This window comes from Pistacia vera, unplaced genomic scaffold (assembly GCF_008641045.1).
Source record: "Pistacia vera cultivar Batoury unplaced genomic scaffold, PisVer_v2 Contig478, whole genome shotgun sequence".
NCBI classification, from domain to species: domain Eukaryota; kingdom Viridiplantae; phylum Streptophyta; class Magnoliopsida; order Sapindales; family Anacardiaceae; genus Pistacia; species Pistacia vera.
In genome coordinates, this window is record NW_022196310.1 from 929,327 (window position 1) to 952,933 (window position 23,607).

The 23,607-nt window shown below is 34.8% G+C and overlaps 3 protein-coding genes across 4 annotated transcripts; 2 read left to right on the forward strand and 1 right to left on the reverse strand.

Moving 5' to 3' along the window:
* Positions 1–312: 312 nt before the first annotated feature.
* Positions 313–5,829, forward strand: LOC116146470 (2-oxoglutarate and iron-dependent oxygenase JMJD4). 2 transcript variants are annotated; one of them, XM_031431881.1, is made up of 10 exons: positions 313–544; positions 744–914; positions 1,597–1,759; positions 1,909–2,026; positions 2,675–2,744; positions 2,838–2,918; positions 3,305–3,361; positions 3,485–3,596; positions 4,050–4,480; positions 5,729–5,829. In XM_031431881.1, the coding sequence occupies exons 1-10, from the start codon at positions 335–337 to the stop codon at positions 5,762–5,764; spliced, it is 1,449 nt and encodes a 482-aa protein (XP_031287741.1). In that variant the 5' UTR covers positions 313–334; the 3' UTR covers positions 5,765–5,829. The 2 variants fall into 2 exon arrangements, with proteins under 2 accessions (XP_031287741.1, XP_031287740.1); XM_031431880.1 differs by lacking the exon at positions 5,729–5,829 and having other exon boundaries at positions 4,050–4,824.
* Positions 5,830–7,107: 1,278 nt separating this feature from the next.
* Positions 7,108–10,299, reverse strand: LOC116146455. Its single transcript, XM_031431846.1, has 7 exons — positions 9,841–10,299; positions 9,648–9,734; positions 9,315–9,533; positions 8,694–8,858; positions 8,509–8,562; positions 8,286–8,432; positions 7,108–7,734 (listed from the first exon to the last, which is right to left on the reverse strand). Exons 1-7 carry the CDS (start codon positions 10,162–10,164, stop codon positions 7,357–7,359), a joined length of 1,374 nt encoding a protein of 457 aa, XP_031287706.1. The 5' UTR covers positions 10,165–10,299; the 3' UTR covers positions 7,108–7,356.
* Positions 10,300–21,616: 11,317 nt separating this feature from the next.
* Positions 21,617–23,349, forward strand: LOC116146491 (plant UBX domain-containing protein 10-like). The gene is made up of 4 exons (XM_031431907.1): positions 21,617–22,224; positions 22,336–22,545; positions 22,641–22,844; positions 22,940–23,349. The coding sequence occupies exons 1-4, from the start codon at positions 21,655–21,657 to the stop codon at positions 23,165–23,167; spliced, it is 1,212 nt and encodes a 403-aa protein (XP_031287767.1). The 5' UTR covers positions 21,617–21,654; the 3' UTR covers positions 23,168–23,349.
* The last annotated feature ends 258 nt before the right edge of the window (positions 23,350–23,607 follow it).

Consider the following 23,607-nt stretch of genomic DNA (forward strand, 5'->3'; position numbering starts at 1 on the left):
GATTGTTTGGATTTCGGAAGTAGAACAGAGCAAGGACCCATGTTTCATTCGGACACTTGTCGTTTAGTCAATTACATGCAGCCACGTAGCGTCGGCGGGTGCCACATAAAACGACCTGTCGTTTTAGCTCTTGATTGAACAACTTTTTGCCGTTTCCTATGTATTCATAATCTCTCCACCTCACTCTTCCTACTTAAACGGCAAGTCGTTTTTCAATAACTAGAAACCGGCATGTCGTTTTTATGTCAGCTGCAGACCTGAAAATATGACTTCTATAACCGTCGCTCGTGTTTATATTTTCGATCAAAATTCTGTAGCCTGAACGAGAAAAGCAATGGGTGTCAAGATCGGGGGGCAAGTAGAGAAAGTGAACGGGAAAGAGCTGAGTTACAGTGAGTTTGTTGAGAGATATTTGGTAAAGAACCAGCCAGTAGTGTTAACAGGTTTAATGGATGATTGGAGAGCTTGCAAAGACTGGGTCACTCCTAATGGTCATCCTAATCTTCAATTCTTCTCTACCCATTTTGGAGAATCCAAAGTTCAGGTTTTATTTCCTTGCATATTCAATTATACCTTTGTAATTGTCTTTTGTTGCTTAATATTTCATTACTAAGAGTTGATAACAGAGTATATAATCTAATGAGGTTTTCTTTATCTGCTACTGTCTTCCTGAGTTAAATTGGACTAACTAAAATTTACTGCGTTTTATACTTTAATGTTATGTGATATTTTGATACTTGAAGGTTGCGGATTGTGGTACTAGAGAGTTCACGGATCAGAAGAGAGTAGAGATGTCTGTTTCGGAGTTTGTGAAGCACTGGCTTGAGAATTCTACTAAGGAGATTAGTGATAGTTCGACCAGTGAGGCTAATGGCATGTCCGTGCTGTATTTGAAAGACTGGCATTTTGTCAAGGTGAGAGTTCAAATTAGTTCCTTTAGTTGTATAACTGATTACTTATTGCTTTTCAAATTGGTAGCCTTTATATCAATATGATTTAGTGGAATGGTAGATTGCCTGCAGACTGCAATTGGTGTTAACTTGCTGTATGGCATACTTGACGGGTTCACACCTGTTATAGATGTTTGTAGAAAGCCAAGGTTTTGATGAGCTATCATCTTAAGAACGGACTTGTCAGCCTCAAAGATATAGAAGACAAAGTGTTAAGTCTGAGATCTAATATAAAAATAAATAAAATTTGTTTAGTTTCTTATGAGATAACCACCATGCCTTTCAAATGTTTTTCTTTTTTATAGACTGAGATAGATATCATAGTGATGCAAGACTGTGATTTTAACATGGAAGGGGTTGAAATGTGTTGTTTTTAAGTTGATGTTTTGTGTGGGATTCAGAGACATTTTTATATGTTCAAAGCAGTTTCGTCTGTTATTTCATCAGATCTTATATTGTCTTATTTGTTTTTCATTAGGGAAGGGTTAAATTAATAAATTAATTATTTAACATGGGATCAGATCAACAGAGAGGGTGTCACTTACCTCTAGTCATTAACGTATCTAGGTGAATATGTCAAAATATTAGTGGCTTACTGGCTTAACTTTCTCACTGGTTTTCTTATCCTCTTTAATCTGATTGTCAGGAGTATCAAGAATATTTAGCGTACAGAACCCCGCTGATCTTTTGTGATGATTGGCTCAATCTATATCTGGACAATTATCGTATGCATAAGGATCCTGATACTTATCAAAAGGATAATGAAATAAGTTGCTCTGACTATCGTTTTGTTTATATGGGAGCAAAAGGTTTGAGGGTAGATATTGTGAAGCCTATTTTTTCCTTGTTAGATATGGATACATTTAATTTGTTTTGGCATTCAACATTTACACTGGTTGTGCTTTGTTTGCTTGTGTTCTTAGTGTGAGAAAACTGCCAAATTTCATTTTTATTGCAGGATCTTGGACTCCTCTTCATGCTGATGTTTTCAGATCTTATAGTTGGTCAGCAAATGTATGCGGAAAGAAAAAATGGATATTTTTGCCTCCTTCTCAATGTCATCTTGTGTTTGATAGGTATTTATAATCTTTTTGCCTTGTAGATATATGAATAGATCTCCATTTGCTAATTTAACTTGGCCTTGTTCTGGAAATAGACAAATGTTGTTAAATGTATTATTTAACCTTTTTGTAACATGAAAATGAAGATAATTGGTTATAATGTTAAACGAGAGTGTCAAACCACCAGAAGAGAAGTTTTTATTTTTCTATATTTTTAAAAGAATAGAACCAGAAGAGAAACAGCCATCTTCATGCTTTGTATGAAGTTCCTGTGTTGCACGTATTGGAACCTGTACATGTTTATGGGATAGATTACAATAACAGATGCCTAGTTATCCTCTACATTGATATCCAAATTCCAGCAATGAACATATTCCCGACTTTGTCATTATTCCTACTCTATAATGTTCTTATGACTTGTTCTTTGGGCATGTTTCCTTCGAACAGCTAACTATAGCCACTCCATGTAAAAAAACAGGATGGGGAAACGAGTTTCTACCACATGTCCACTTTATTCATTTTCTAAATATTATGTCAATTTTATTTGCATTTAGATGGTATTTTTGGATTCTTAATCCACATATTGATGTTATAATAAATTACTTTCTACTTGTTCTATTTCCTTAACTCTGTTGGCTAACTTGGCTTTATATTTTGATTCAGGAATTTGAAAAACTGCGTATATGATATCTTTGACGATGTTAGTGAAACTAACTTTCCTGGTTTTAAGAAGGTAGGTCACCATTCTAGATCTTCAACTTGTATTTGTAACTTCTAGTCGCATATACTTGGTTTTATGTGTTTGTATGGTCATGTCATTTTGCAGGCTATCTGGTTGGAGTGCACTCAAGAAGAAAATGAAATCATCTTTGTTCCTAGTGGGTGGTATCATCAAGTTCAAAATCTGGTATTCTTCATTCTTTTGCCTTCTTTTGAATATGAACTAGAAATATAGCTTTTCCAGTGCTTTGTGACTTTTTCATTAAGAAAAGGATGCTAGTATTAGTTGAACTGAAGTTTATCATCTGATTTGACTGAATAATCTAATTAAATGTCTCTAATGTTAAAAATAAAATTGAACAGGAAAGAGAAGTAAAAAATGGTTATGAGATTTATCCAATGTCAGTGTATCGAGCATTGTGTTTTGTCCAACTTCTATCTCATTGTTAGCCTCTGATCTTTACAGCATTTGGATATTAGAACGTTTATTTGTATCTCTTATCATTCTGTAAATTGTTTATGCGTGGTGAATGGCTACATTTCCAATTTAACACATATTTGTTATGCTTCCAGGAAGATACAATATCCATAAACCACAATTGGTTCAATGCCTATAACCTTTCTTGGGTGGTAAGTGAAACTGCATCCAAGTAATTCTCGAAGTAAGATTAGCCCATGAAAAGCAAAAATGTAGGGAGCACTAGGGGTTTATATAATTGAATTACTTTTTAATGAATTTCATCTTTCTTTCAGTGGGATTTATTATTGAGGGACTATAACGAGGCCAAGGAGTACATAGAGGACCTCAGGGACATCTGTGATGATTTTGAAGGTCTATGCCAACGTAATCTTGCAGCTAACACAGGTATGGGTTAATCTTGAAGGACTACATTATCCAGTATGTATATAATAGATGTCCTATTGAATAGTTGCAAACGTGTGCCAATTCAGTTGATCTGAGTACATCTGGCTTTCATGATACCAAATAATTCTCCTCATTAAAACCTGATTAGAAAGTTTTCCAAGCTGAAACCAGCCTGTTTGATGCACAGAAAAGGTTATTTAATAGGATTACAACATAGTTTTTAATGTCCATTTGATTTCCTCTTATTCAAGTTTGTGGTTTTCTATCATTTTGGTGGGAAAGCAAAATTCCCTTGGGTTAGAGATTTGTTCTAAACTTCCTTCTTGTTAATGATAATTAAGTGACCACTAACTCTATGACTATGAACATGTTATAGTGCTAGTTGTAATTTAGGATTAGGAAGGATTCTTTTAATAAACCATATATTGTATTCTGATTGAATATCTTTCGCAGGAATGAACTTTAATGATTTCTTCACATTTGTATCACGCTTCACCTTACTCAATGTGGTCCAACTTTTCCAACTACTTAGAGACTCCAAGAATCCAATGCGGAGCTCATCCCCAATAGCTCAGCACTTAGCTTTGAACCTTCTATCCATACGGAAGATTGCACTGAAAATGAAGTGTGTAGTTATTCCATCAGGAAATTGTAAATTCTTTGTGGATTTGAGGGAAACTTTAGATGATCCTGAGTTTCTTAAACTGTGCATGGGCTTTTCCAAAATGTATGGAATGATACACAAGCTAGAAAAATGGAGTTGTGACATGAAGAAATCTTTGATGGTCGACCTCGAGGGCTACAGTTATTTGATTTCTACTGTTGAAGATCTCATTAAACTTATAGACTATGCTGCTGGAAAACTCAGTGACAATTACTCTGAGGAAAATATTTTGCTGTCTAAATTTGATGATGCCTGATTCTGACTACTCTGTCATTACTAACGTTCTGCCACAATTCAGGAAACTACTGAAGTGTTTCAGAAATGGAGATACCCAGGGACATGTATTTATACATCTATGTCAGTACAACTTAACCACTTAAATTGGTTGCTGTAGTAAATTTTCTTCTTTTTATGGGATCTACATGTTTAATTACCACTTTTTTGTTCTTTGTTTAGATACACTTTGTAATATCTGCCACACATTAGCCAGTCATTTCCAGAGTCTCACTTTATTGCAAAATCTGCAACCATACTTGCAGTAACAAGAGCATTCAAATTTGAAAAGCAGAGGTTGAAAAACCCGAAACATCTTTTTATTGTTTCATGATTTGGTATTTTTTTTTTCTCTCAATTGGACATTGTGCTATTCAACTGAAGAAAAAGCAGCCACATGAGAGACCAGCTTTTCTTTCTTCCTTTGCTTTATCTGATTAGACTGATTAGTCCCACAAAGTTTTGGTTTCGTTCCTTTTCATGCTAAAGCATCTTAGTATACTTTTTTTTTTTGTCGGGTTTATGTCAGGGCTGAAAAATGACCATACCATTTCATCACAATTTTCACAAAACATTCTATTTATGATCAATTACTGTATAATCTGAGCTGCAATATTCTTTTCCACTCTACGATACAAACACTTAATTCTGTTAGCTTATAGTTGTCAAGCTTTTTTACCTTATTTGTTAGTTCATCTTTTGTGACGCATTTTTCAGTTGTTATAAATTTGCCTTTGTAGATTAAGTGTTGTCTCTTTCAGAAAACCCATTTCTTTAATCAGTTGAAGTTGATATATGGGATTAGTTGACAGAGAAGATTAGGTTTCAGTGACATATTGACTTCCACCTGTCTCAAGAGGGAAGTGCCTGTCTTCTTTCTAACAAAATAGAAAGGGACAATATGTTGCCATAAAATATATATTCTAATTTAATACTTCAATACTACTTAATTCGTGCCATGTTGATGCAGTTCGGATTGACTGTATTTTTACTTTTTTTTTTTTTTTTTTTTTCTTTAGAATATAGTAATGGCAAGCAGTCAGCACAGAAACAATAATAAATAGTGGTTAGTGAGATTCATTGGTTTGTTTTAATTTATAATCTTAGAAAACTAAGAGCAAGTTGACAATAGTATAATATTGTACAGAAGGTTCATTCGGCTTGAAGTCTGGGCCCCTTTAAAACTTNCTCTGAGGAAAATATTTTGCTGTCTAAATTTGATGATGCCTGATTCTGACTACTCTGTCATTACTAACGTTCTGCCACAATTCAGGAAACTACTGAAGTGTTTCAGAAATGGAGGTACCCAGGGACATGTATTTATACATCTATGTCAGTACAACTTAACCACTTAAATTGGTTGCTGTAGTAAATTTTCTTCTTTTTATGGGATCTACATGTTTAATTACCACTTTTTTGTTCTTTGTTTAGATACACTTTGTAATATCTGCCACATTTTAGCCAGTCATTTCCAGAGTCTCACTTTATTGCAAAATCTGCAACCATACTTACAGTAACAAGAGCATTCAAATTTGAAAAGCAGAGGTTGAAAAACCCGAAACATCTTTTCATTGTTTCATGATTTGGTATTTTTTTTTTCTCTCAATTGGACATTGTGCTATTCAACTCAAGAAAAAGCAGCCACATGAGAGACCAGCTTTTCTTTCTTCCTTTGCTTTATCTGATTAGACTGATTAGTCCCACAAAGTTTTGGTTTCGTTCCTTTTCATGCTAAAGCATCTTAGTATACTTTTTTTTTTTGTCGGGTTTATGTCAGGGCTGAAAAATGACCATACCATTTCATCACAATTTTCACAAAACATTCTATTTATGATCAATTACTGTATAATCTGAGCTGCAATATTCTTTTCCACTCTACGATACAAACACTTAATTCTGTTAGCTTATAGTTGTCAAGCTTTTTTACCTTATTTGTTAGTTCATCTTTTGTGACGCATTTTTCAGTTGTTATAAATTTGCCTTTGTAGATTAAGTGTTGTCTCTTTCAGAAAACCCATTTCTTTAATCAGTTGAAGTTGATATATGGGATTAGTTGACAGAGAAGATTAGGTTTCAGTGACGTATTGACTTCCACCTATCTCAAGAGGGAAGTGCCTTTCTTCTTTCTAACAAAATAGAAAGGGACAATATGTTGCCATAAAATATATATTCTAATTTAATACTTCAATACTACTTAATTCGTGCCATGTTGATGCAGTTCGGATTGACTGTATTTTTACTTTTTTTTTTTTTTTTCTTTAGAATATAGTAATGGCAAGCAGTCAGCACAGAAACAATAATAAATAGTGGTTAGTGAGATTCATTGGTTTGTTTTAATTTATAATCTTAGAAAACTAAGAGCAAGTTGACAATAGTATAATATTGTACAGAAGGTTCATTCGGCTTGAAGTCTGGGCCCCTTTAAAACTCATCTTTTTTGTCGTTCTGCACATGCAAACCCATATGGAAATAAGTAATGGCATTGGGGTTGATTTTTAAGTAGAAATGGCAAAAAACAATATAAAATAAAAGCACACCAGCTCACTGCATTTCATAAAGTAGTTGTTAAGGTGATATGAATATGCTGAAAAGTGTAGAGAAGAGACAAGTGTCCACAAAACCCAATGCTATTAACAATCTTTTATGATTATTAAATTTACATAATCATAATGGGGTAGTGATGAGGATGATGATCATCCTGTGAGAAAACCTTTCTTTTTTTTCTTCTAAAGGGAAATTGGAGAAATACCCATAAAAAAAAAAAAAAAAAGTAAAAAAAATGAAGAAAAATCAAGCTTATCTTTACCTATATATATATGATTTTCATGGACACCTAACATTCCTACCAGGACCTCCATAATAAAAGTAAGTTCCCCATACATTATTTCTACCTTGTCTTATATCATAACAATTTGGATGATCGGCCAAGAGGTGAAGATTTGCTAAGGGAATCAAATTATTATCCCAGTCAACACCCTGCAAGTTTCTGAAATAAGATGCTTTTCCGAATCCTTCTTCTGCAAAATGGCCACTACCCATTTGTGTACCAGTATGGTAACCAGATGATCTTAAGTTCACTATTTCTCCTCCAAATTGAACCATGCTCGCATGGCTTCTCAAATGACTAAACAAAAATGAAGGCCAATATCCAACTAACAGCCCTGACCCGAACTCTAGCCACCAGTGTCCATGCTTTGGATCCTGCCAATATGCAAAAAATGAATAAACGTCTCATGATGATTTCTCAACGGCAAACATAATGAGTTTTGCTTCTGTTTAATTGTCCTCTTATCCAAACTATGGTGGGAGACACAAGTAACGATAGAACTAAAGAGTAAATCCAGATGGGAAGAAAAATTAACCCAAAGTACCATCTGGGATTAGTCTAGTAAAGTTACTAACTTTAATAAAGAAAAAAGAAAACAAAAGTCGATGCAACTATGAAAGCTTTGAAAAGAAAGAGAATCTTTAGATTATAATATTTAGAATAGGAAAAGAATCAAGTAGAAAAATGTCAAATACTTTGATCATTCTTTTGTTTTATTAAATGACTATAGCACAGTATAACGTAACCACTAAGGAGTCAATCATATTGGATGATCAAACCTTTTGGAAAACGTTTCAAACAATCTAAGTAGTTGCAAAAGTTAAAAAGACTTCTAGCTTAACCGACAGAATGTTTTAATTGAAATTATTTCATATCATGGATTGCATTATCTTAAACTTTACGCTTATTGAATGTTCCTATTTACCTTCCAAATCATAAAACCAATATCAAATTGTCTTCCATTGTAGGACGATCTTGGAGAAATTGCTGCTCCAATTGCAATCTTGTTGTTGGTTTGGACAAAGCCAGAGCAGAGTAAATTGTAGCATCCAGTGGCTTGGTATGCATCAGTCTGTAAAATTACAAAATCAACGAGGAAAGCTACTACTTTATTTAACTTTAGGATCAAAATAAGAAGAGATACTTACAGTCCAATAAGTGAAGAATCTAGGATAGTTATCTCCATATAATTCTGGGCTAACCTGATGAAATTAATATGAATGCCCATAGCTTATTAGAATCATTTGAAATTTCATAATATGCCAAACACAAACAAGAAACAGTAATGGAAATACTGGTTTTCGGAAAATTTAAACTTTCAGATTAAACGTACCTGCCAACCGGCTTCAATGGTGTTGAGATCATGGCCAAACGAACCAGAGATGATCCATATTTGTGACAAGCTGAATTCATAAGCATCATTAACGCGTGGTGACCACACACTTAGACTGGCCTTAGCTCCATAATATTGTTCCCCATTTACGAATACGACTGCATGCTGTCGTTGAATATGAACTATAAGAAACCATAAACCAAAGCTTTTCCACGATAAAGCATAACCCAGTTTCTATGGTTCAATTTAAAGGTGTTTATAGACTCTTAACCCATTAATTTTCTAAAGTAAGGCCTCCCTAGAGACAAGGTGAAGAAAAATCAACGGTTCTGATACTATTATTGCAAACTTTTGCAATTAATGTCTCTTCACTGCCTTGTTTCTGTCTTTTCAGCACCTCTCAATCCACTGTTTGCTTACAGTGAAAATAGATAGGAAAAATAAGATGTGCCTTTTTCATGGAAACTAGTCTTTTTGTAGAGGGGTTCGTGGAAGAAGAATAAAGGGGAAATGATATGGAAATAAATAAAAAGGAAAAAGCAATTTTCTTCCATTAACAGTTGAATGGCTAAATCCATGAAGAATGTAAAACTTCAAATGGAACTTGGTTTAGGAACAAACCTCATGGCCATTGCCTGTTGAGTCTCTCCTTACATGTCTCCTTAATTTTCTTCCAAATCTTTTAATGGAACTTGCTCTTAAAACATCTTTCTCAGTGGTTCTTCTGATAGGAACAGTTCCTTCTGGGCATGATTCACCTGAAATTGTCCATAGCTGAAAGGTCTCAGTCTCAGTTATTGTTTGTGTCGTCTCATGGCCTTTTGGCCTTTCTGGTGGATCCTGCCAAACCAATATCTTGTTTTCAAGATTGAATAACCTGAATATATAATTATATTCTTCGCCTTAAGTCTCCAAGACTGGAGAAAAAATTAATTGAAACAAACAGAAAAATACCAATGGCTTCTGTCCTTTAAGCTCCGGATGGTCAAAAGCTGGTTGAAGATGAGATAAAACACAATCTATCACATCGCCATCAGGGCTCTGCAGCAAGAAAGAACAAAAACTCAGATCAGAAAATTACAACATAATTAGAAAAAAAAAATTAATCTTTACGCAAAAGAACAGCACCAAAGACAAAAGAGAATGCCTGAATTGTCTTCACTGCAGGCTTGTTGACTTTCTTCAGATAGGCAGTGATTCTCCTAAGCTTTAGAGTCTCCTTACTAGGCCGGAAAGTTTGGTTCGCCGGTATCCGGTGACCGGAATCTGAGAGAGTGGACACTGACTGAACAGGGCTAAGTGAAGAAGAAGCAACAAGAAAAAAAACAAAAAATGATAGAAGAGAAAGTTTGTTGCGAAGAAAAGTAGAAGAAGCCATTTTTGAAGAATGTATTTGTGCAGTTGTTTGTTTTGGAAAGAAGGGTAGTGTTTGTATACATTGGAGTTGTCCTCTTGTGTCGTAACACAACATGGTGTATTTATTCGAAACTTCTTCTGTCAATGGAAAATGAATCTCTTCATGTCAATACAAAACAGAAAGAGAGAGAGAGAGAGGAAGCCGAAGCACAATTTATTTCAATGCCTCACCATTCTGAACATATGAATAATGTTACATTTCCACCCTTTTTTTATATCATTTTGGATATATATCATAATCATATAAATTTTATTATACTATTAAAAATTTAAAATAATTAAAATTTTATATAATTATAATGAAAATAATATTACTATAACAAACTCTCACTCTCTCTAAGAGAGATTCTGGTGCCTCGATTTTGTCTTCTGACAACAACAAGAAACTTCAGGCAACCAACTTATTAAAATACTTGTCTCCCAAGTTTTTTTTACCCATAAGCGGTAACTGGATTTTCCTGACTCTCTCGTTGCCACGCGGCTTCCAGTCTTCAAAATATTTGTTTATTTTTAAAGTTTTGCACGCGTCAGGGTAGTTCCCTCATTTTATTGTGAAATAATACTTCCCTTCTTGGTTATGGAAACAGCCCATATTCAACCCCTTTTTTTTTTATTCTAACATTAAAACTTACAAAAATATTATCACTACAATTCAATCTTACAACATTCTTTTACAACTTTAACATAACAACAGAGTTAACACAATCACATTAATTGACGACTTTAATTAAATATGAATTATTATTCTTTAGAGACAAATGGTCGTTTCTGATCGTTCGTTCCTAAGAAATAATTGTTCATGTTTAGTGAAAGTCATTTAGTGTCGTAGATACGGTGTGAGTTGACGTTACAATTGTCAACTCAACTGCCACGTTGGACTTGTGCGAAAATGTTGTAAGATTGAGTTGTTGAGACAGTATTACTCCAAAACTTAATTGTGAAAGGATAATTTTATCAATTCACCTCACATATATAACATTACGGGCACAAAAAACTAATCTAACATTATGAATTGACAAGATTGCCCTTTCAAAAAATAGGGGTACTTCCGAAAATAAGGGGGTAAAAGTTATGTTGTGATAGATTTGGGGTGAAAATGTGATTCAGCCTTGCAAGAATTTGCGTTATGGTTTGTGTGGGTGACAGAGAGCAGAGACTTCTGAGTTGGATTCAGATTGACCATGTTTTGATTTTTCAGAAGAAAAAAAAAAAAGAGATGACATTTCTTTCTTTCCGAATTTACAATTACCATTTTTTACAATACAGTTATGGGAATTTAATTACTTAATAATTAATATAGCTTTGAGCTTTCTCCTTTTTGTCTACCTTATATGTGAAACCAAAATTTGACAGAACAGTCTTCTCCCCCTGTAGCTTTCAGTATTATTTTTGTTCATAGTTTATGTTGTTCTGACAATTGTAATTAATACAGTAGGATACAGTATTATATTCTAGTGGTGGTGTAGGTGTAACCCAGTGAGTAACCACAATGAAATGGACTATTCATGTACGCATACTTTGTACTATAGTATCGCTGGGCCACATGAAATGATAATGTCAAGAATTTCATGATGAGGAAAATAAAATAAATTGCTTTCCAACGTGCCCAATTTTTCTTTTTCTTTTTTGACTCTTGGGTATAATGTTTGGAGATGAGCAAAAGGGGCCTAGTTATGATTTCCCAATAAAATGTCTTTGCACGATGAAAACAAATAAAACAATTGTTTATTAATGAGGTGATTAAATTATCAATCTACTCGAGGAAATGATAAAAATAAATGCAATGGGACCATGCAGGACTGCATTCATTGATGAGGGCCTGGGCCGTAATTGTACGGTTCTATGGTCAGAGGTAAATTGAATCATGGTCAAAGAAAGAAGGAAGAATATTGTCAGTAAATATTTTTTCTTACTTTCTTTTAAGTGGAATGTTAGAGCTGTACAACTTTCTTTCGCAACCTTTATTACGTTATTAATCAGTTTATAAAATAAGTCCCACTTATTTATATGAGTCTTATTACCCATTTAAGAGCTATATCAAAAATTATAAAAGACGATTGTAAGATTTGAGTTATGAATATATCATTATTGTTTTCTTATTTCCCAGAAGTTGGAGAGAAAAACTTTACCCCTTAACAATTTGGTCAATTGTCTGGATCCTCTATTTTAAAACATTATATTCACGCTAATTTGTAACATTTTACATAATCTGTTAATTGAAAGGTTTTTCCATTCAAAAGCAAGAATACTCCTCATTTCAATATTGTTCTCTTTTTTTTTTTTTTTTTTTGAATCATTGAAGATACTTAGTTCAATTTATACGTATCTCAACGAATCCTTTGAAACCCTGAAATTACTGGCTGTATAAGAACTCTAATTGCCACCTCTATTAATATCTGGAGAGACTCAAACTTAGAAACTCATAAAACCTTATTTTGCTCTTTTACTATAAGACTATCCTGTAATGGTCAAAATATATTATTCCAATTTTGAAAACCCATATTTTAGGTTCGGACCATCTATTTCTTCTTAATAAGAGATGCATCCTAATACTTTAAATTGTAAGACTTGGATAATGGAGCTAACCTCATGGAGTAAATATAATTAACTCTCAGCTGTTGGGAATCTCCAGATTAGATTCTAAATTCTCCACCACCAACAGCTTCAATGTAGAAAATATATATCTTTACCAAAGTGGGGTGAAAGTGCCTAGCCCTTTAAGCTAATAACCTGTCCTTTGTCTTATTATAGGTAATTAAAGATAATTATGGGTTAAACTTTAATTAAATTCGTTAACGTAAATGCAATGGATTTTGGGAGCAGAAAGTTATGGGGCCTTAGCCAGTTTATGTTATCTTTTTAGGGTTCTGGGACATGGTGCTTCCCACTTTTCTCCCTTGGAATGACTATTCTTAATTCATCTTCTCTTCTTTTCAGAAATGCCCACCATGGCAAAAGAGCTCATTCATTCATCCACCTCCAAGTCCAAAGAGGTCCACACAGACAGAGAAATTAAAGTCACTTTCATTATAAACAACTGGCAACTAGAAGATGTACCATTAAGGTATTGTTCTCGGTGGAGGGAGGCATGCTCCTGTATAAAGTTAGTTGGTCCGAAAGAGAGAGAGAGAATAGATTCCAGCCCCACAATCTAGAATTTTAAAAGATTATTCATTTTTTGAACACCACAGTCCGTCCACCCATTTTATTTATTAAATGTTGTTTTAGTGATATCAAGGGCAGTGTAGTTTTATGATGTTGGTGAAAAAGGCTGCCATTGCCATGCTTTCTGAAGATGAGTACAACCCATTTGAAACTTGAAAGTTGCACTGTAAAGGAATTGGATACTTTCAAAAACACAAGCTCAAAGAATTATTTCTTATATCTTCAATCATGTCGGGTGACTTGGGTTCCAGCTGAAGTGGCGAGGAGTAGTTTTGTATTGTCACCATTTCTACAACAGGAAAAAAAAAAAAAAAAAAAAAATTGGCACCACTTGATAACCCTAAGATAAAAAGCAAAAAAAGTTTTATGAACCCCTAAGTTCGAGTTCTCCAAGAATTATAGATGATATTGTGTTTTACCCGACCAACAGTTCCAAAGCTATGGAAGATTGTTAGGTACCTCAAGCTAGTCAAACACCCTTGGTGGTAAAAAAGAATCATTGGATCCATTAATGGAAGTTTTACAATAATGTTTTCAAATAAAGAAAAGGAATAATTTGTATAAGAACAAGACTAACAAGCATGTTTCTAGTACAAATATAAGAAGAGCTTCAAGTTTTTGTAATCTTGCTTTCTAAAACAAATAAAGTATGCTAATACTAATTACTTTTGGGTGACTGAGTGATTTGATATGGACTCTTGGGTGAATTACTCAAGAGATCTTAAGTGTATTACTTAGAGTCTTGAGTTCGAATCCCTCATCGAGTGTTAATAGGGTAGCCTTAGAGCTCTTACTCGGCCGATGTTCTAAGTTTTAGGAAATTGTTGAGGTGCGCATAAATTAGCTTGAATACCTCCGTTCATAAATAATAATAATAAAAGTATGCTAATACAGAATTTATCAATAGAAATGGATGAGACCCTTAAACACATTTTTATTATCTAGAAATGACAATAATCTACATTTTGATTAGTCATCACGATCTAAGCCTCATGATGAGATAATATGAGAAGTAATAAAACTATATCAAATCTTACATATTATTTGAGACATCCCACATCGCTTGAGAAGGAGGGGCCTAAGTAGAGTGGATATTGGAACTGAGTCCAAAACCAACCCAAAAACCTGGCCCTAGGACTGGTCCTTGAGAGGATCGGTCCTAGGAGGCCTGTCCCAAAACGGACCAGGCCTACGGAGGAGGACCCGGGCCCTCCTTCAGCCAGGCATGAGCCCAAATTTTTTTGAATTTTTTCATTTTAGTCCCTATATAATTACTAACCCCTTATAAATTTTAAATAATAAATTACAAGGGTTAAAAATAAAATTTATTTAAAAAAAAAAATTTACGCTGCCAATGGTTATATTTTTTTTTTAACCGTTGGCTACCAGCCAATGGTTATATTTTTATTAAACATTTTTTTTTTTCCCCCCCCCCCCCCCCCCCCCCCCCAAAAAAAAAAAAAACCGTGCCTAAAAACCCAGTCTTAGGAGGCCTAGTCCCAAAATGGGACCAGGCCTACGGAGGAGGACCTGGGCCCTCCTCCAAGCCAGGCATGGCCCCAAATTTTTTTGAATTTTTTTAGTTTAGTCCCCTATATAATTACATAAAACCCCCTATATATTTTAAATAAACATAAATTATAAGGGTTAAAATGAAATTTTATAAAAAATAAAAAAATTTTACTAACCGTTGGCTGCTGCCAACGGTTATAATTTTGTTTTTTAACCGTTGGCCACCAGCCAATGGCTATAATTTTTATTATGACATTTTTTTTTTTATTTACACCCCCCCCCCCCCAACTACACTATAAATAACCCTAAAATCTTTCATTTTTTCCACACCAATCAATCTCTCAATTTCTCTACTCCAAATCTCCAATCAAATTCTCATTCAATTTATATTTATAATTTATTCATATTATTTATTTATATTATTCTATTTTTTTCTGTTTTTCAATATCATCACAATTTCATATTATTATTTAATTTCTTTTTATTTTAATTATTTATTATTTTATCATAAATTTATAATAGATTCCCCAAATGAGTTTTACGTTCCATCCACCGAAGAAATTAAAGGGTTCAATCCATTTTCACCATTTCCTCCAGAGGAAACAGCTGCAATTCCACAACCACATTCGGTCGGGACGAGGTATAGTCAAACACATGCGAGTTGCGAGTCAACGGGCAAGGCATAGCCCAACCCCCCTGACCGTCAAAGAGAGCCGTGTCCGATGTATGGTGACACTTCACCAAATCAAAATGGCCAAAGACAAATGGGGAGGGGGAAGAATCGTGTGGGATATGTAATTTCTGTGGAATCATTATTGGCGTTGAGAAGGGGACTTCGACGATGCGAGTGCGACGACACGTGGAGAAGAAGCACCTCCAAATAATATAGTTGCCGGATACATCTTCAAGCAGATCAGGTAGATAAATTCAAACTCAACTTAATTTTAACCCACAATCCTCAACTCTTTCAATATGACAATATAATGCACATGTTGCACGTGAGGAAATAGCAAGATTCATAGTTGTTATGGACTCTCCCATTTGTTTATCTGAAAATCATTATTTTATTCACATGATTAAAACTGCATTTTGTCCAGCAGTACAAGTAGAAGAGATATACTAAAACTTTATAAAAAATAAATAATAAAGTTAAAAACGAATTTCAAAATTTTAGGAATATATCTACATCAGACATATGGGCTTGTAGATCAAAAACCAATTTTTTAACTGTCACAGTACATTTCTTAGATCATAATTGGGGTTTACAACAAAAATTGATGGGTTTTAAATCATTATATGAAAAACATAGTGCTAAAACTATTTATTTTACAATTCTTGAAGTTTTACAAAAATATTTATTAACTGATAGAGTTGTTGCGCTAACGCTTGATAATGCAGCTGCTAACATCGCGACAATCTCTTTATTTGAAAAGAGATTGGATCCGTGTGGTGAAGACAAATTTTTTCACCGGAGATGTGCTTGCCACATCATCAATTTGATAGTTAAAGCAGGTTTAGATGCTATAAATTCGAAGATGGAGAGGGTGTGCGCGGCTATCAGATTTATCGTCGGCGGTAGCAATAAAAGATGGCAGAAGTACGTCAAATATTGTAAGCAAGAGGACCCACCGGTTCGACCTTTGAAGTTATGTACAAACATGTCTATCCGTTGGAACTCCACCTACTTGATGTTGGAAAAAGCTTTGCCAACCGCGAAACAAATTATAGATTTCATCAACCGGAAGCACTATCTAGAGGAAGTTGTCAGCTATGATGATTGGGCGGTTTGTAAACTTTTTTATTCATTTCTTCAAATTTTTTATGATCTACTAATACATTAAGTGGTATTTATTATCCAACTACTAATTTAGTGTTAGATATTTTACTTTAAATTGCTAAAACTTTTGCTCAATATAGATATAATAACATTTTAAGGGAAATTGTTTTAAAGATGGAAGAAAAATATGAGAGATATTTGTTAGATATTCCATTCTTATATGGATTAGGCCTTGTTCTAGATCCTAGGTTTAAATTACACGTAGTTAACTGTATAGTTACTGAGATAGGCCAGCATTTAGGACATGATTATACGTCTTATTTGACTAACTTTAAAAAAAAAAATTGGATAGCCTTTTTTCTTTATATGAGAACAGGTACAATGGAAGTGGAAGTTGAACGTTCAGGAGAGAGGATCAGGACCTTAATGCAGCCCTCCGTCAAGGATCGAGCAAGTAGACGTATGTGGAACGTGGTAGAAGTAGCAGTTCGAACTTATACATATATGGACCAAATGAGCTGAATCGCTACCTACAAGTAGACCTGTCCTTTATGACGATGAAGGAGCAACATGATATGGATATTCTTCAATGATGGAACCACCATGAAAGTCGATTTCCCATTGTAGCCCAAATGACACATGACATTTTATCTGTACAGGTTTCTACAATTGCATTTGAGTCAATATTTTCAATTAGTGGTCGGATTGTTGAAGACAGAAGATGTTCTTTAACCGATGAGATGATTGAAGTGATAACGTGTTTACGAGATTAGACTCATATAGAAAGAAAACTACAACAGCACCCTGAAGATCCCGAACTACTCGAACTCTTTAGGAATACAGATTTCAATGATGTAAATATTGTGGACGATGAAAATGAATAATTTAATAAAAAAATTATTTAATTGTTTATTTGTGAAGCGTGAATGTGTGAAACGTGAATTTATGTTAAAAATTAAAATTAACTATTAATTAATTTATTATTTTTTAAAATTAATTAATTTTTTAGAAACTTTCTAATCTAACCCTGAAAAATACTAAAAACTCCCTATAAAATTTCATTTCGCCCCTAAAATATAAAAAAAAGATCAGGGGGAAAATAAACTATCTAGGCCCATAGGATCGGTCCTGGGCCCATAGGAGACTAGTACCAAACGGGCCCAGGCCTGGGCCTGCTTGGGACTGGTCCTTGACCAACTCTAAGCCTGAGCTAGTTAAATACTAGGGGAACCCTCCAATAGTCAAGACGCGTTTTGGGCTTAAGCAAGAATTCTTGGGTCTGAAAACAAAATTGTGAGGGGTTGGGCTTCGGAGTCAGATTACAGAGGCTACCAAAGCAGACAATATCTTGATTATGTTGGGTCGGCAGTAAGTCGGGGTGCTACATTATTACTCATAGCCATATGATAAATAGCATCAATTGGTGGTTATAAATCACAATCTTAATTCATATATGTGGTCCTCCTCAAAGATTTAGTGTAAGCAAATTTATGAATAATGGCAGCTCATGATATAGTACTACAACCAAACTTACCAATAATGATATGCTTTTGCTCCCCATTAATTATATTTATTACCTTATAGCACCCCCATGATTTTGTGAATTATAACAAAACTTACACCAATAATGATGACTATTCGGTAGGATATATAAGTTTGACCATGGGCAGCCCCAGTAAGGCACCATTTAGAGGAAATATCATCGTGGAAGGAAGCACAAAGTCGTTGTCTTGAAAGAGAAAAATAATGGGCGATTGTTGGAGTTAGAGCACTAGATACGTTAACATTAGTGCCTATAATTTGAAGATGGTGATGGGTCAGGCCATTTCTTTTTCTTTTTTGATGTGGAGACCATGTGAAAGAATTCTATATTCATATATAAATAACTAAACCATTTTTGTTATTTTTATGAAAAGAAAGCTGAATTGTAACTTTTTAAAAGTAGCACTAAAAAACCTTCATCCCAGAAATGCTCATAAATTGGCAGGGATTCAGATTAGCACATGGGATCAGATATTGTAGAATGATGACTAGGTTTATTATTAATTTTTTAAAAAGAAATAGATGTTGTTTGGAGGTCAAAAAGCTTCGGCTCAAAGTGCATTCTACTTAAAATGTTTGCAAATAAAGCCGCTGTGTAGGGCATACAAAAATCACTGCTGGTGCTCTCAGAAAAATATATAATAGGGCTTATTTTATAATCATCTTATTTTAATGGATTNAGTCGGGGTGCTACATTATTACTCATAGCCATATGATAAATAGCATCAATTGGTGGTTATAAATCACAATCTTAATTCATATATGTGGTCCTCCTCAAAGATTTAGTGTAAGCAAATTTATGAATAATGGCAGCTCATGATATAGTACTACAACCAAACTTATCAATAATGATATACTTTTGCTCCCATTAATTATATTTATTACCTTATAGCACCCCCATGATTTTGTGAATTATAACAAAACTTACACCAATAATGACTATTTGGTAGTATACATAAGTTTGATCATGGGCAGCCCCAGTAAGGCACCATTTAGAGGAAATATCGTCGTGGAAGGAAGCACAAAGTCGTTGTCTTGAAAGAGAAAAATAATGGGCGATTGTTGAAGTTAGAGCACTAGATACGTTAACATTAGTGTCTATACTTTAAAGGTTGAAGACGGTAATGGGTCAGGCCATTTCTTTTTCTTTTTTGATGTGGAGACCATGTGAAAGAATTCTATATTCATATATAAATAACTAAACCATTTTTGTTATTTTTATGAAAAGAAAGCTGAATTGTAACTTTTTAAAAGTAGCACTAAAAAACCTTCATCCCAGAAATGCTCATAAATTGGCAGGGATTCAGATTAGCACATGGGATCAGATATTGTAGAATGATGACTAGGTTTATTATTAATTTTTTAAAAAGAAATAGATGTTGTTTGGAGGTCAAAAAGCTTCGGCTCAAAGTGCATTCTACTTAAAATGTTTGCAAATAAAGCCGCTGTGTAGGGCATACAAAAATCACTGCTGATGCTTTCCGAAAAATATATAATAGGGCTTATTTTATAATCATCTTATTTTAATGGGTTCTGCAATTACAAAATCCTCCCAAAAATACCTAGACATGGCAATGTTCCCCGGAATTCTAGGGACACGTCCCGGCCCGCCACAAAAGCCCCGATTTTTTAGGGGATAGAGGCAGGGGTGGGGGGCGTTTTAATCCCCATCCTCTGGGATGGGGCGGGGGGACGGGGGTGGGTGATGTCTTTCCCCCGCCCCACCCCTCCTCGTGTATATATATATATACTTTTTTCTAATACTCCTATATTTCACTTAATAACACAATTATCCTACCTATATAAACCCATTTATATACTTTTTTCTAATACCTCTATATTTCACCTAATAACACAATTATCCTACCTATATAAACCCATATTTTCCCAATTTCCCTCACCCTAAACAATTGAACAAGAACAAACCGTAACCCATATTTATGTATAATTAATTATATTTAAACAATTAATTTAAGTGTTTGTTATATGGACGAGAATTAACTATTGTGTTTGGTAATGCTCAAATTAATTTATCTTTATGTAAAATTAACGGGGTGAGGACGAACCTCCAACATTCCCCTTTGGGGGGAGGGGAATTCCTGTCATCCCCGTAATGGGGATGGGGCACGCGTGGGGAGTGATTTTGAGGGCGGGGATGGGTATGGTGAATGAGATCCCCACCCTGCCCCGCCCGATTGCCATGCCTAAAAATACCACAATCCTATAGAGAAAGATGAACAATAATATTAGGTTTACAATCTTCTCTCACAATCTCTGACATGACAGCTCGTCATTGATTAGCTTGCAATGAGTAAACAAGACTCATTTTATGAGGTGTCACGTCTAGGCTTATGAGAGAAGGTTGTGAGAATTAATTGTTGACCTAACATTACTAAAAAAATGAAATAAATCCACTTTTTAATCAGGGCGGAATTGGAGCCCCAATCTGGGTTCAAATAGAAAAGTAGCAAACTTTGAAGGCCCATCACTCCTGTTGGAATGCCAACTTATGAAGCAAAGAGATCAAATATTCGTGCAGGCCCGCAAATCATCCTTGGGTAGAAGTGATTTCTAGTTTGGCGCCAATTAGAAGGAATTAAAATTGAAGGATCAAATTCCAAATTATTCTTTGACCTCATTGGCGTTTCAATTAATGGAATTTCGGTAATATTCCAAAAAGTAGTCTCCTGCAGCTGTCACCAGAAATCAAATCTTCATCCCCAAAAAACTTGTTTAACACTATTATCTGTAGGAAATATCAATATAACTCACCTCCAGTGTTTAAAATAGGATCAATTCGGAGTGTTTCATCACGCCCTTTTCTTCTGATATGCACGGTGGAAATTCTATTACGATATTACCTAAAATTCAGTCACATAATGGTAGAGAAAACTGAGAAAATAGTTTAAGTTATTGAGCCATGGAGAAACTGTTGAGCAGTTGACTCTCTACAATTATTTGATAATAACTTCTTTTATGGGCCAATTGGATTGTTGGGCCAACCTGAAAGTCCAACACTTTCATTCAATCCACGAAAACCACCAGTATATTTGCTGGAAAACGAAAACCAAATCCACCAACGCTAAAACAAGGATAATGATACTGTAAATGGTACATTTATTTCACTGTAGAAGAAGCTTAATACAATTGGTTGTTGATCTTGGAAGGATAAAAAGGAAAAGTAGTAGGAATAGGGATCCGATCCTCCACCCGCCATAGTATTTAACATCCAATTTTTTTCATCTTTATTTGACGGTTGATTGATTGACAAGCAAAGCATTCTCTTTGAAATTTGCAGAAACCAAAAAGAAATCGCCAGCATCTTCATATTCTCGCATAACTCTTTTGACTTTACTTTGAATAAAGGTCCGTAGAAGCAAAAAGCAAAGAATTACCCAGTTGATTGGTTCATCGAGAGTAGTGGACAGCAGTATAACTTTTATTTTTTTGTTGGCTTTACTAAATTCTTCTGTATGCAGATAGCTGCATATGTAGTCAGATTTCTTCTTTGTTAATCTTGTGCTTAAACTAGAGAAGAACCAAAAAAAAATGTCTTCAACAATTAGAGAAAATGGAAGAGGCATAGGAGAAGCTTCCTGCAATGGCATTGTCCGGCGGATGGTAGGCCTTCCGAGAAGCATTTTAGGGGGATTTTCAAGAGTAATGGGTCATGGTATAAATGTCATGGGATCAATAGGAGGAAGAAGGCATCACCCTCAACCATTGAACTTTCAATTTCCGCAACTAATTCCACAAGAACCAGTAGTTGTTCCAGAAGAGTTTGCTTTTCTAAACAGTTTTGAGCAGCAATATGGCTCCACACATCCATTCTTTTATGCATGTAATTTCATGGAGGCTTTAAAGATAGCTGAAGATGAACATAAGTTTATGTTCATGTATCTCCACTCGCCACAACACCCTTTCACTACCCCTTTCTGTCGAGACACATTGTGTTCAGAGTTTGTAACTCAGTTTCTTGATGCAAACTTCATTTCCTGGGGGGCTCTTGCTGATAGAGGAGAAGGTTTACAAATGGCTGCAACAATGAGGGCTGCCAGCTTCCCCTTCTGTGCAGTAGTAGCTCCTGCTGCCGGTAATAGCATAGCAGTGCTTCAACAGGTGAATTGGTCCAAATAATTATAATGATGATTAGTAATTGTAGCAATATACATCATATGTTAACCAGATTAATTAAAGGTATTGATTTGTTTCTGAATTGTCAATGTTCAGATGGAAGGACCAATATCCCCAGCAGAGCTAGTGGAGATTCTGCAGAGAACAATGGAGGAACAAGGGTCGGCTTTTGGTGGCGCAAGAGCAAAGGAGGAAGAAAAGGCGAGAGCAATCGCAAGAGCCAAGGAAGAAGAAAAGATAAAAGCAGATCGTCAGTTAAGAGAAGAACAAGATGCAGCATATCTAGCAGCTCTAAAGATTGACAAAGTGTGTGACTTGTATTATACGCCATCAATGCTTTAAGTTACAATTCACTATTGTTCATTTTATGGCTGAAAATTGACAACTTTCCTTTTACACAGGAAAAAGAGAAACTCAAACAATTGCCCTCTGGAGGAAAAGCTCAGAACCCAGTTGAAGTAGGTTCAAATAAAGCAAATTATGAGAAGTTTAGCCACACTCCTATTCAAAAACACAACGGCAAAGCAAAAATAACCCCCAGTACTATTAGAGAAACTCAATACAAGCAGACTACAAACTGGGGAAAGGATTCCCAGGTTACTCAGGTACAATATATACTGCAACCATTTCTCTTTTGGCTTAAACTAGAGACAGATTTAATCCATTCAATCATTCAAGTACTTGATGAATATGTTTTCAGATACTGATTCGATTTCCAAGTGGTGAAAGAAGAGAACATAGCTTTTCGCCCACCGATAGAATCCAGTCAATCTACAGATACGTTGATTCTCTAGGCCTGCCTGGTGTTGAAAACTACAAACTGGTATCAAGCTTCCCCAGAAGAGTTTATGGTGTTGATCAAATGGGAATTACTCTCAAAGAGGCTGGCCTCCATCCTCGAGCTAGCTTGTTCTTAGAGCTTCAGTGATTATAATAACATTTACACCGCATGCACCAACCCTTGTATCAATGATAATCACTACCAGAATATTATTTAGCATCTCATCAATGTTGTCAAATATATCTGTTATATAATAATAATAATGTTATCGACTATATACAGTTGTTCTTGGAAGATTTTCCAGCTACTTCAGCCGAATAAACTTTCCTCTTCTTCAGCACCAACAAGGAACATAAAAATTATTAGTCAAATTTCATGTGTTGGTTGCCATTAATCTCAATACAGCTTAACTGTTAGATTTAGATGGATGAATAATTAAAATCTTAAGCCTTGAAATTGAATTTTGTTACATTTCTGAATTTGATGATCCCCGAATGCGATATCCAAGAAGACCACTGGGCGAGATGTCACCTAAAAGGAAGAGATTTTAGATTGATATGTTTTAATATAATTGGATACAAGTGTCA

Bases quoted from the DNA above. Each gene is read 5' to 3' on its own strand.
- LOC116146491 (XM_031431907.1), top strand. From the start codon at position 21,655: ATGTCTTCAACAATTAGAGAAAATGGAAGAGGCATAGGAGAAGCTTCC. The intron at 22,225-22,335 runs GTGAATTGGTCC...GTCAATGTTCAG, and splicing joins GCATAGCAGTGCTTCAACAG to ATGGAAGGACCAATATCCCC. The intron at 22,546-22,640 runs GTGTGTGACTTG...CCTTTTACACAG, and splicing joins CAGCTCTAAAGATTGACAAA to GAAAAAGAGAAACTCAAACA.
- LOC116146455 (XM_031431846.1), bottom strand. From the start codon at position 10,164: ATGTTGTGTTACGACACAAGAGGACAACTCCAATGTATACAAACACTA. The intron at 9,534-9,647 runs GTATTTTTCTGT...TTGGTTTGGCAG, and splicing joins TTAAAGGACAGAAGCCATTG to GATCCACCAGAAAGGCCAAA. The intron at 8,433-8,508 runs GTAAGTATCTCT...GTAATTTTACAG, and splicing joins GATTCTTCACTTATTGGACT to ACTGATGCATACCAAGCCAC.
- LOC116146470 (XM_031431881.1), top strand. From the start codon at position 335: ATGGGTGTCAAGATCGGGGGGCAAGTAGAGAAAGTGAACGGGAAAGAG. The intron at 1,760-1,908 runs GTTTGAGGGTAG...TTTTTATTGCAG, and splicing joins TGTTTATATGGGAGCAAAAG to GATCTTGGACTCCTCTTCAT. The intron at 2,919-3,304 runs GTATTCTTCATT...TTATGCTTCCAG, and splicing joins ATCATCAAGTTCAAAATCTG to GAAGATACAATATCCATAAA.